Here is a 13,079-nt window from a genome sequence, read left to right on the forward strand (position 1 = left end):
AAAGAACAACAAAAAAGCTTCGAAGTTTATACATAATTATGAAAGGATGTGATAAAAAAGAGCTTAGTGTAATCGAACAGCTTCATGATATTACTGTCAATAGATGAGAAAAAACGAATGAAGCCTCTCTTATTCGGGTATCACAATACACAGAAAATACCATCTACAGAATTTCAAGAAAAATCAAGTGAATAACGAGTATCTTGCAATAAATAGAAAAAGAATATTGTCGTGAACACTTGCCTTCCTACTTTAAACACTCAAAGAACCGGGAGAAACCGGAACCACCGCAGCTCCGAAGTGGGCTCTGCCACGAGTTAGGTTAGCATCGAATTCCCACTCGTTCGTGTCTTCGTTATAAATTTCAGTCGAACACAGCACTGTAGAACTATTTCTGCTGGAAACAAAAAGAAACATAAAACTTCTACATCCACCACTAGAGATGACTTTCGAAAACTGACCCTGCTATCGCGTAGATCGCATTATCGCACGCGACCACAGAGAATGCGTAGCGACCGACTTTCATAGGAGCCACCGAAACCCAAACGTTCTTTTTCGGATCGTAGCATTCCACAGTGTTAAGGGTCTCATATATGTTAGAACTGAAAACGTAAGATGTGAGGACGCATAGAACCAGTCCCCAGAAATTCATGACACGAACAAAGGGAGCATTAACATCAGGAGTTTTTTGGCCTGCTCACCTTAAGATTCTGCGTAAAAAAAGATCAAGTGTAGAACTTGACATCCAAGACGTTTGTATTTTAAAATAATTTTCTCACATTTCACAAAGCAAATGAGAAATCGATTTTATTGGACCGTATATTGGTGTTTGAAATAGAAGTCAAATTTGGAGTCGAAGAATACCTTTCTATGCTACAAATAATCGTAGCAAAACCATCAACTGCTTGTATTTAGATATAAAACAGCTAAAAATGAATAAGATATTTCCAACGAAAGAGTTTTTTGTACACAGAAATACGAACCCGCCACATACGTAGATTCTACCGTTCAATGCCGCTGCAGCGCAAAACATCCTCTGTGACTTCATTGAAGCGACTGTCACCCACTTCCCTTCACTAGGAGAATATCGCTCGACAGTAGACAATGGTGACGTCCCTTCACCCGTCCTTTTACTGCCACCAATCACTGAAATTTCAAATGTCTACTGTGCTTAACGAACTATCCTTTTCATCCGTACTGCTATATTACAAAACCAGGTAGTGTTTATCCAAAATAATACGAGGATGTGGCGTGTCGAATACTACATCATCGATAATGAGCGCTACCCAAACGAAAAACTACTGTCAAGCACAAAATTAAGTTTTTTCTCTGTCTATTACCAGCAAGCTAACACGTATAGCGTGATGTTGGAGAAAAAACATGCGAAAGTCATGTGAAAAAAAGAAATAAAACGTCTAATAAGTCAATTATGCGCAAATTACAAAAAGGAAATAAATGACTTGACGAATGCAAAAACTCTGCACACATTTGTTTTCCAAAAATCCCTTGTAATGGCTCCAAACTTGAAGAAAAAAAAAACTCTGAAAGCACTCGTTCGTCCGAAAATGCTCAACGAACAGATTCCACAACCTAAAATCGATCCCATGTTTGATTCCTATTAGATCATAAGACGGCAACGATATCAATCGAGGTTGCCAACAATTCCATGTTACGACAACACGAGGTTGGTTGCAATTGTGAGACAGTAATCCCGCTTTGATCCTACCAAATGTGACTATGATGTTGTGAGAACTGAAGCATGGAACACTATGGTTATGGCGCGCTGATATAATTGAGATAAATGAATTTGAACAAAGTTCGAGTCAATCTGGTCTAGAACGGTAAGCGGTGCGAAGAGTAACTGTAATAATCGTCATCGCCGAAACTAAATTCAGTGTATCCAAGTGCTAGAATCGAAGTGTTGTCGAAAAGAAACTTCTGTAAAATACTAACTATATAGACACCCATCCAGAACAGCCGCTGCAGCTCCACACCGCTGCGTGGACATTTCTGCACAAGCTTTCCATTTGTTTTCAACTGGAGAGAACACCTTCAAAAGATCAATGATAGACAGTGGGAGTTTAAAAAAGCACTCTAGAGTGTTAATACGAAGTGTGGGAAAACCTCTCCGGAAATTCTTTAAAAAAAAAAACCTAATTTCAAAAGAATGGAACAGACGAATTGTACCTGTCCCATCACTTAGCACCTTTTAATAAACCAAAAAATCAAAAAGAATAAGTTCCTTTTTAAAGTTGCTTCAGAATAATTTGTTCAGCTTACTTCTACAGAATGCAAGGAGTTGTTACCATAGATTCCACCACAAGCATAAAGCTCATTGTTCAGAAAAGCAACCGAATGCAGGCGGCGAGGTGTTCGCATTCGAGCCAACTCAATAGAGAACAGATAGGTTTCTTTGTGCAAAATGATGTCAAACGAGTACTACCTCAGCCCATGTGTTGAAGTTCCAGTCGAAACATTCAACCCGCCCCGAGCTACCCTCAACTCGTCCACCAACAACATAGATCTTGAAAATGGAAAATGATGAAAAATTGCTGAAACAATTCTTTACTTCATTTGGAAATTCTCGAAATATATCATTCTTTAGGAGCTAGCTGAAGTGAATTGTTGTTCACTCAAGTGCAAAATTCCCTTCGAATTGCTACGAAAATTCATCAATGTTATCACAAGAAGAATGATAGATTTTTCACTACGTGATATCACAAGATACGCCGAGCTGTGTTACACTGCTTCACTTCAAAATTCGTTTAAGATGGGAGAAGAAAAAAATTTGAAATTAAAATTCGATAACAATGCAGCGCCAACTGAAGGCTCAAGTAGCATGCAGATAGTGCACAAATCCAAACACAAATTTAGCAAACAAACCCATCTTTAAGCAATATAAACAAAAATAATCCCATCTTTTTTCTTCCTTTCACTACTTGTAGAGAACATCGAAATCAAAACAATCTCTTAAAAACAGATATTCCGTATGTCCAGTGAAATATGGAGGAGCAAAAAATCAATTCTGATAGAAGAACTAACTTCAGATATATAAGCACAGCAATAGTACACTTACCTTCCCGTCGTGCACTGCTACACCTACTTCAGTGCGACCTGAGAGCATTGGCAGTAACGGAACCCATTGTCTTGTGATGGGGTTATATTTCTCAATTTCAGAACAAATGAAATCTCCTTCTGATTCCCCACCTGAAACCAAAACTTACAGTTTCCATGAATTTTGATATACAAACAACTGGGATTTGGAAACAACCAAGTGCAAACGCTCGGTACACCTAGCAACACGAATCACAGCGAAAACACATGCACAAAATGGTATACAAAGAATAGAGCGAGAGCAGCAACGATTATTACTTCCATTACCTTGGAATAGATGAAATTAATAAAGTGGAACGTGGAATCAAAAAAGAAATAGTTCAAAAAGATTTACTAAATTCAAAAAGGATGGACTGCATATCCAACATACACCCTAGAAAAGACTCTTTTAAAGTTAGAAATGGCATAACGTATTTGTAACGTGTCCAATGAAAAAATTTCTGAAAGTTCAATAATAATGTCGTGAAGACGCTCCAAAATTCGTGATTGCAGACATTTACGGCCATTATTCGCACACCTACGGCTAAGATCAAGCAAGGCGGATCATGACAGACGCGTGGCTGAACATCCCCAGGACTGATCGACGAATCTTCGGTCTTAATCAAAAAGTAGTCTTTCGCTTCCTCAACCTAAAAATGGAAACGATATGGATTAAAAGAAAGTTGCATCATTGATAATCACTGTGAAAAGACACACTCTCAACACGAGATTATTAATAGAAGCATACGAGCTGCTTGCAATTTGAATCATTCCGAATCAATTCGTGGCCAGCAACTTGAGTCACTAAAAATGACGGAGCCAACGCTTTAAGACGGATACAGTCGAGGATCCTGAAGAATCGGAAATCCTAGGCAAATAACCATATTTCGGAAAAATACAGTGGTGGTAATTCTACATCTCTTGTTATTTTATATGACGAAATAATTTGCCACAAAAAGACAAGTGGAGGCAATCGGATTACATTCAGCAAAATTTCACGTTAAAATAACGCAGAAAAAAGGGACTCAAGAGGATTTTGTAAGTGAGTGCACATAAGTCATATGCTTGCTGAAGCCTACTTACCTGGATATGAAGATACTCCTATGGTTGGAATCATGTTCTATCCATGCTAAAGCAGCTTCAAACACTCTTCCCTCCGTTTCCACATACAGGTCATCCATGCACAATATTTCGGTTACACTATCAATAGAAAGTTGGAGAAATTGTTCGCAACGACAGACTAACGTGAAGTACTTCGCGATGAATCTTTCGGTTACGTACACCAGTGATCTGGAGTGATGCGTGCTGCGTTGAATAAGAGACCATCACAACAATACTAGGAATACCTGCAGTTCAGTACTGAACAGAGCGCATGAACACTCAACACATTAGACGGATGCAGCCGACGTTGAAGGTACGTGCCGCAGTTGTCAGTAATATTATCAAGCTGTAAGAGATGCTGTCAAACAATGTGGGAGCTGAACAAAGAAAATTGGCAAGCGACAACTTATAGAGCTATGTGCCAGATCTGAACGATTCTAGTAGTTGCTATTCGCTACAACGGTCCAGTGTAAGTGACCAAGAACAGACTGAATGCAATGAAGCATTGTGTCAATTTCCCAAAAGAAATTATCTAAGGTGTCTAGAAATGATCTATAACATTAGATATCTGCGATGAACAGGGATATTCCTTGAGGAATCCAAAAACAAAATTATGTAATATTACTGTCAATGCGGCATGTATCCGCAAATGAATAAACCACATCGTCCCAATTGCTACTGGAGATCATAAATCTAGTATCTAAACTCAGTGCTGCAAGATGGAATTTTGGACTAAGAAAATCAAGAAAACGTTTTCATGGCCTCACTCTATGCACCTCTATGGCCACCCCTTCGTGTTCTTGGAATTAAAGACTGTCCTGATGCGACTGGGACGCTTTGGGAAATTCCACTACGTCCGGCGCTAGTGGTGCTTATCACATAGGTGTGAAAACCCTAAGGACGAAGGTAACATTCGCAACAGTTCCACGTGTACTCCCAATTAACATAACTCGAAATTTAGACCATACATAGAAAGAACTGCTACAGTATAATACAGAAGGTAACTGAAAGAAATAGGCATTGAGACGAACATAAATACCACTTTTGATTACATTGTCTCCCGCTGTTCTTCGAACTGGTCGGGCAGGCTCCAGTAATTTTTTCCTAGTCTACCCTTCATCTAACACTTCTTCAATCCCGTTGAGGAGCACTCTTGTAAAAAGCTTGTAAATGACGAATAGTAAGCAAGTTGGGCGATAATTGCCAATATCATCTGGATCTCCCTTCTCATGCAACAACATGGCCTTGCTGATCTTCTTTTGTTTTGGAACCTTGCGTTCCGACAGGTAACGTGTAAAGAGTCTACACAGACAAGTGTTGGGAGATTATTCAGATGTTCTGATCTTGTTGTTGGGACCGGCTGTCGTACGATTTCTTACCGACAAGATAGCATGTCGTACTTAGGATGGAGGAACCTCTGGAATGACATGTCCATCTTTCCTCAGATGGAGAGCAGACAAGTAACATGATTTTTTTTTATTCCCCTTCTCGATGGTTGTTTCATTTAGGTTTCAGACTGCGGTCATCTTCTTCTTGCGATCGGCGAACTCTCGAGGAGTATCTCGAATGTTTTTCACGCCTCTGCAGTCAGCCAACCCTTCTCTCTTTAGAGTCCTCCTTTACCGCTTCTCTTCAATGCCTTGTGAGCTTGGACGTGTGTTCTTGAGTGTAAGCGACAACAATTATCTTGTAGAAGGTATGGTCTCCTCTGTAAAACTTGTCCAGGACCATATAAAAAGCCTTGACTTCTTCGTAGCTTGATGTAAGAGTGTAAGCGAAGAAGAGATTCGAAGCTGGCGTTGAACCACATCTTCTCATCCGCAGACGTCCGATCCGAGTTGTAAGTTGTTCGAAAGAGTCGGTGTTCTTTACCATACTCATACTGACGAGGACACCAACTACTTCAACTCCGCTACTGTCGCATGCTCCTGATAAATGTTCTCCTCCAGTTTCATATACGGCGTTCAGTGGCTGACATAATCTCATATCGGCAAGTCGGATGACGCCGTACTTAATCTTCTCGGCTTACATCATCAGACCATTAACGGCCTCTTCTGATCCAAACGTACATGAGTTATAAGTACAGGTCGCCATCCTAGTCTTTTTCTGTTTTGGTAGCCAAGATTACTTCTGCAACCCCGTCCTTCCTGGCGCTACCATGCCAGGCTTTCCTACGGAGTCAGGAGTCTCTTTGTTATTAGTATAACATCCGTAAAATGTTGAAACATCAGAAATAGGGAGTCCGTCCCCTGAGTCCAGCGTCTCAGAGCACACACGCTGTCGCTTTTAGTCAGTCCCCTATCCGCCACCTGGGGACGTACCACGCAGCCTTGCAACTAACCGAGTTTTATTCGAAGACACTAATTATACTGAAGTCACCGCGATTTATAATGTACATTACATTACAGGTTCTTGAAGGCATCACCCCACGAATCTGAGGTGGTGCAAATTTCAGGTGGAGTATTCTTATAAGGGATAGTAGATTATGGAGAAGAGGGTGATTCCGTCCATTTCTTCCTAATTGCCGTAAAAAATGGCCCGGAAGATGCGGCGCCGCACAAGGCTGACGCGCTCCAGTCGAATTCCTTGTGGAAAATAGTGCGCCAGAACGCCTGCAGCCGTATCTTCCGGTCATCTATCTTTTTACAGCAATTAGGAAGAAATGGACGGAATCACCCCCTCTCCATAATCTACTACCCCGTATACGAATACTCCACCTGAAATCCGTACCACTTCAGATTCGTGGAGTGATGCTTTAATAGGGTGTGTGATCACCACGAATTGCAAAGCATACTCTGCTACGTGCCCCAATGTCTTTTTCCTTTCATTCAACTGTCTCGTGGTGCGGAGCCCGTCCCGTTTGACGCAGTAATCACGCTGATCCCACGCCTTGTGACGTCCAGCTTTCTATGCACCCCTGGGGAATCTCCAGCAACATTCTCCCGCACTTTCATTTCTAAGGAGTTGCTAAAACATATGTTATATTACTTTACATATCTCGCCAGGTTTTGCAGAGCATTGAGTTCCAATCAATGCTTCTGCACTGTAACGAGCAGTGATAAAAACACTGAAATCGGTAACGCTTGAAGATTCCTTTTTGGAAAAAAAATTGAATGTGTCTGGACCTGCTATTAATAAAACGATCCTTAGAATTAGACTCATATCTTTCAAATTCAATCTTTAATGAAAGATTCTACACCAACAAATGTAGCCATTAAAGGTGCGCGAGAAGACTTGAACGATTCTACGGGAACCTACGACAAGAAAATCCATATCGATAATCAACAAAGATACACTCAAGGTGGATAAGAGGTTCGATATTGTTTTTTAGTTCTTTGTTACATTTTAACAGAGAAAAGTCCTTGTCAATGTATCCAACGACCAATTGAAATGCGTTACGTTTTACCAAACGAACGAGCAAAAGTAAGTACCTGAAAGAAATTAGCAGCAACCATAACTTCCAACACATTTTGCGTAGTTATATGAAGCCGACCAGAGTAGGCGTAAACAACGAATAACTCCAATATTTCGAAGTCAAGATCTGAGAAGCTAGTGGCTTTTGCAAATGTGAAAAGGAGTTTCGAATCGTTACGGATTGAGATGAAAAACTTGCTTTGAACGATGATCTTCCTCTTATTCTGTTCCAACATCTCTGTAGTAAACATTGCTCTGAAATATGGGATGACAGCAGCCAACACTATCTGGAAAAAGGAGATAACAGAAACGTGCGATGTATTCAACATTCTTAATTTAGTTCACTACTATGATAATCTATGATAGTAGAGATGGTCTTCTTAGTGCAGTAGACAGTATCCTAAAAAAAAAAACTATTCGGAAATAACAAAAAAAAACTCTATAGTCAAACAGTGAAATACGACTTGCTCACAATTCAGATTCACAAAAAAATGTAGGGTAAAGTGTAGAGTGGGGACACTAAAACGCGTCCTTATTTCTGGAAGTAAAAAGTCAGTTGGGTTCCTAAAAACTAAGCATAAGTCTCTGAGGATCTATGACATGTGATCTAAAGTTACCAAGAGAAGAAAAGAAGATAGAGCTTCCAGAAATAAAGACCGAATCGAGTTCCCCCCAACTACATTTTCCCCCAAATGTAACTCAAACAAAAAAGGGACGTGAACTAAAAAGTTGAAAGTTGAATGAATAGCTTCAAATCTCTTATCTTATGAGCAGAAATGCTCCTGTGATCACCAACAGACAACTCAACGTCGCAAAGCATCCCATCACAGCGCAAGCGTTCGAGTGATGAAAATGCCTAAATGTGGAGTACGGTTTAAAAAAAAACTACGAAGACGCCAGTCAACAAAAATATAATAATGTTGCAGGTCATGAATGTCTCTGTTATAACCTACATCTTTGTATTCTCAAATCACCTTTAAAAAAAAGAAATCTAGATACCAGAAAGGACTCACCTCCTTGTACAAAAATTTCTCATGATTGATGCACCTGTTACCGTCGTCAAGTTCATCCAATGAAAAACATATCATTGAAAGCGTGTCGAAAACGTTAATGATAACACCACTTGGCGATTCTCTAGGACTTTACGATGTTCCACACATTTCAACTCTTGAAAAGAGTAAACATACATATTTTCCTCAGTTTCAGCAGGGTGAGAGTCTTCATTGGTTGAATTTTGTCCCTGAAGAACCTCCTGGCATTCATGGATAGCATTTTCGCAATTATAGCAATGATAGATTATCCCACATATGCGCAAAAATTGGAGCAGAATTAGTGAATAAAAGTCAAGTGCTCCATAACAAATAAAATCAATGAAAAATTGGGTTCCACCGGCTATTGTCGCTATCCACGAAGCAACCTGAAACCGACGAGGAAGGTAATAATGTTCTTACAGAAGAAACAGGACCAGCTAACTTGAAGATGTGTGGACGTAATATAGTAAAGAGTCGATGAAAGGTCAATATACAAATCCTTACTTTATGCTAAGAAAATTAGGATCGAGTTCATCACACGATTGACTTAGTGAAAGTGTTAGATAACTTCCTTTGCTCTCCCTAGAGATTATTTAAAACATAGAACATATGGGTGAATTTCTGACAGTCATTTTAATTGAAAAGTTCAACTGAAATAGTAGGTAAGCAAGAGAATTTGCAACTCGCTTGCGCAATTGTGTTCTGACCCAACCTCAGCTTTCCGCTCGAACATTGAAATAACCCGGAGAAATTGGGAAAATGTAGTTATGGAGCGAAACGGGGCCACTCAGTGGCGTCCTTACCTCTCGACGCTCTAACTTACTTTTTTCTCTTAGTAACATTAGTTTACATGTCATAAATCCTCTAAGAACAATGCTTATTGCTTAATTGGGTTTCCTCGAATGATTTAATTATTTTTTTCGAGAAATAAGGCGCCACTGAGTGCCTTCCCCCACCCAACAACTACATTTTACCCAAAATTGGCACTTCACTCACATACAGCTCGTTCAGCACGTTTTAAATATTGCAAAAGAAGTTTACACAAACAAAACGGGACGAAGCAATCCAACAGGTGGGTCTCTTCACGATCGAAGGTGATGTTAAGCAGCGGTCTCATCGCACAGACGTATAGTCGGGTGAAAACAACATTAAGCACGGTGCAGTTCCGTAAGCGGGTGCGCACAAAGCGGTGCAGAAGTAATGGAACACAGGTTTTTAAACTGGTGTGAGCAGTGTGTTCCAGGAACTGTTCACAAAAAAAAAAAAAAGAATTTGATCAGGTTTAGTAGACAACAATGAGTACCTGGTCCTGTTCGTCGTCCTTTATTAGCCGTTCACGTTCGTCGATTACTGCTTGGCTATCAACTGATTCGTCCCTTTGTTTTTCTTCGGAGACGTCCGCCATCACAGGAACACCGCTGGCATTCTCGTGGTCGATGCTGCAGTTTGGGTCCTGGTGCGGCGCCTCCTTCACTTTAGTTTCTTCATCCATTCCACTATCGGTTGAGTCAACTTGAGCATCAGACAGCTGAAAATTGAAAGCTCAGTAAATTTAAAAGCTTGCGCCTACCTATAAAGATGAGGAGATGTAAAAGGAAATCCAAGAAATAACTATCGTGACACATTGTGCACATGATTCAAAAACGCGAACATGATACTTAGATAGAGATGTTTAGATATAGTAGAGTCAAAACGATATGAAACATGCCGCAGCTATGGAACCAACTGCCCTCGAAGCGATGAAGCGTAGCGTGCGGTTAAAATCCAGGGGACCATTGCTGACAATTTCTCTCTGTACTTCGTGATGGTCCCACAACGATTCCAGCACCAGCTGGTGTAACTGCACCACGCTATTTATGTCGTTTTGACCGTACTATACATAGATGTCCTGTCTTCAATAAACTGCCGGCCTTGCACTTGCGGGCTCCAACGTATTTTCCAGTCCTTTCGTCCCCTCTCCGTCATCATCCAAGATGATCTCAAGTTTCTTGACGTTGAGAAAACCCATGAGTCGTGTTCAGCTGTGCTCTCAGCTACTCCACTCGTGCAGCGAACACATCTCCCCATCTCGTTGGCGGACTCCCTCTAGGCCGTTTAGCTCTTCTTCAGATCCACTCCAGCGTTCTTTTGGTCCATTTATCGTCGATTCTTCTCATAATGTGCCTGGTCCATCTATATTTATGAAGAAGTACGACGCAGTTGCGTAAGTTGCTGCGCTCGAAACGGCGCGGTAGAGCGCAGCGGTTAGAGTCGAGTAGGGACCATCGCTGCATTGCGCAGTGGTCCCACGTCGATTCCAACCGCCATCTCGACCGCCTCGGTACCGGCGCAGCCGCCTACGCAACTGCACCGAGCTTCATGTCGTTTTGCCCCGATTGTACTCAATTTTGCTCGAGGGAAGGTTTAGCGCAGCGGTAAGAAGTACTTTGACTGCGGCACTACAATCAATGGTTCGAAGCCGCTCTAGTGACAACAAGGCCTTTCGTCTTTCCGCGGTCAACAAGTTGATATCGGACTTCTTCATGAGTATAAACACACTGGCTTGACACATCGGGTCAGCACTCATTTCATTTTAACACTGGACGCCCTTTCTTCAATAGACGATTCTGTATTCTGTGATCCTGAAGACTTGAAGTCGAACGCGTAGGCGTATCTCCAAATGGGCTGATCAACGCTACGCACTTTATCCGCTCTAACCTCGAATTAGTTTGTTTCGGCTCAGAACCAGAATAGTCAACGGAAGGATCAGTTCTGTGGAGAAGTTCTGACTTACACTGTAACATTACATGACGGCAAAGTAGAGCAGTGTCCCGACACGCAGACGGCTACTGTGGACTCGTTGGGGACGCACATGTAACGGCGGCACGCGGCACAATCGCGATTTAACAACGTTACAGCATATAGTCGGGTCGAACTGACATGAATCACTAGGGTAGTTGGGGTGCATTTGCGTACGCGTTCGAAACGGCGCGGTAGAGGCAGCAGTTGGGACCGAGTTGGGACCGTCACAGGCTCCAGCGATGGATGGTGCCGGCAAGGATTTCACCACGCTCATAGCCGCTACGCTCCACCGAAGCGCCTCGAGAGAAGTCGCGTCCGCAATTGCGTACGTGCTTCATGTCGTTTTGACCCTACTATACGTCTCAGCGGATAGTCACTAACTGCATATATTCCACGATGGTTGGGTGTATACCTCCCATTGCCGCGGGTCGATAAAGGTGGGAGGATTTTTAAAAGCTTTTCTCTTTTTGTCGCTGCATCTGTTACGATTATCTTAGAAGGATCTTCCACAGGTTAGAAATTGAAAGTTGCGTTGCGGCAGGCGAAGTTCTCGAAATTTCTGGAACAAAAGAGCACAAAAAAATTGTTTATTAAACGACAAAAGTAATAATTGATAATTAGAGCAGGTAAGACAGACTATTAGGAAATGGATCACAAATAAAGTGTAATGAGTATATTATATAAAGGCGGCTACGTTACTATTAAAAAAAACCGACTTCTGGGCTACATCATAGTGAATAAGAGGTAGTGCATCACTTAATTGATATGATGCCAAAATCCCAGAAAAAAGTATAGTCTTCGGATTGTGAATTGCAGAAACGAAGCTTCCTTTAGTCGTCGTAAAAAACGGCGTGGAAGATGGCGTTCCTTCCTACGGAAACAGTTGCAACGTGCCACCCTTACGTACGCGTCGCGTCTACGTGCGAGTGGTCGAAGATTAACGAGGTCTCCTCACCAGCCTATTCAAGGAAAACCAATGAATAGGCTGTTGAGGGGATTGGAGCATGTACATAGAGAGGCGTTCTAACGTGTCTCGTACGAATCAGAGCGATTCCCACGAGATTTTTAGGACCCTAGGGGAATTTAGCGGGTCCACGCTCATTTCCGAAATCTAAAGACACGAACTCTATGTTTTTCCTGGGATTTCAGCACCGCATCAATTGATCAGTGATATGCTGCGTTTAAAAATCGAGAGTTTCTCAAATCTAATCCATTGTAAGCGATATTTTTCCTCAGTCCTCATAGATTTTCCTCATAGATTTTTCCTCATAGATCGATCATTTGTGGAATTGTGCAAAACTATGCTACCGCAGTATTTATAGAGGTTCTTAGTGGTAACCAAAATGAGGACGACTTACCATGTCTTATCCTTGGAAAAAAAATGAAGCAGAAGAGTACAGAAGATCGAGGGTCAGAAGAGAAGGAAAGCGCTAATGTTGTTTCCTAAGCGCGATCAGCTGACCGTATGCTTTCGAAGAACATGCGGCGATGGAATGGCATTCGCAAAGGGAAAAACCATCAACAAGAATGTGTCATTTTCTTCAAATCGATCGGAAAACATTATCGAAGCTGTCATTTCTATTTGCGGGATGGCTACGAAATAGTTAATTAATCACCTTTCTGAAATAGTTAGTTAATCACCTTTCAGCTAAAATTACC

The 13,079-nt window shown here is 41.4% G+C and overlaps 1 protein-coding gene across 2 annotated transcripts; it reads right to left on the reverse strand.

Moving 5' to 3' along the window:
• Positions 1 to 252: 252 nt before the first annotated feature.
• On the reverse strand, positions 253 to 12,781 carry RB195_008312 (uncharacterized protein; the record flags this gene model as incomplete). Of its 2 annotated transcripts, XM_064194748.1 has the most annotated exons (18): positions 253 to 397; positions 462 to 602; positions 984 to 1,146; positions 1,954 to 2,050; positions 2,281 to 2,388; positions 2,444 to 2,524; positions 3,077 to 3,207; positions 3,632 to 3,743; positions 3,842 to 3,944; positions 4,177 to 4,383; positions 4,440 to 4,540; positions 7,626 to 7,735; positions 7,808 to 7,895; positions 8,372 to 8,464; positions 8,622 to 8,742; positions 8,796 to 9,025; positions 9,943 to 10,167; positions 12,779 to 12,781. In XM_064194748.1, 18 exons carry the CDS (start codon positions 12,779 to 12,781, stop codon positions 253 to 255), a joined length of 2,259 nt encoding a protein of 752 aa, XP_064045892.1. The 2 variants fall into 2 exon arrangements, with proteins under 2 accessions (XP_064045892.1, XP_064045893.1); XM_064194747.1 differs by lacking the exons at positions 8,372 to 8,464; positions 8,622 to 8,742; positions 8,796 to 9,025; positions 12,779 to 12,781 and adding an exon at positions 11,065 to 11,205 and having other exon boundaries at positions 7,626 to 7,895.
• Between the last annotated feature and the right edge of the window lie 298 nt (positions 12,782 to 13,079).

The sequence above is a fragment of the Necator americanus genome, chromosome III (genome assembly GCF_031761385.1).
Source record: "Necator americanus strain Aroian chromosome III, whole genome shotgun sequence".
Lineage (NCBI taxonomy): Eukaryota > Metazoa > Nematoda > Chromadorea > Rhabditida > Ancylostomatidae > Necator > Necator americanus.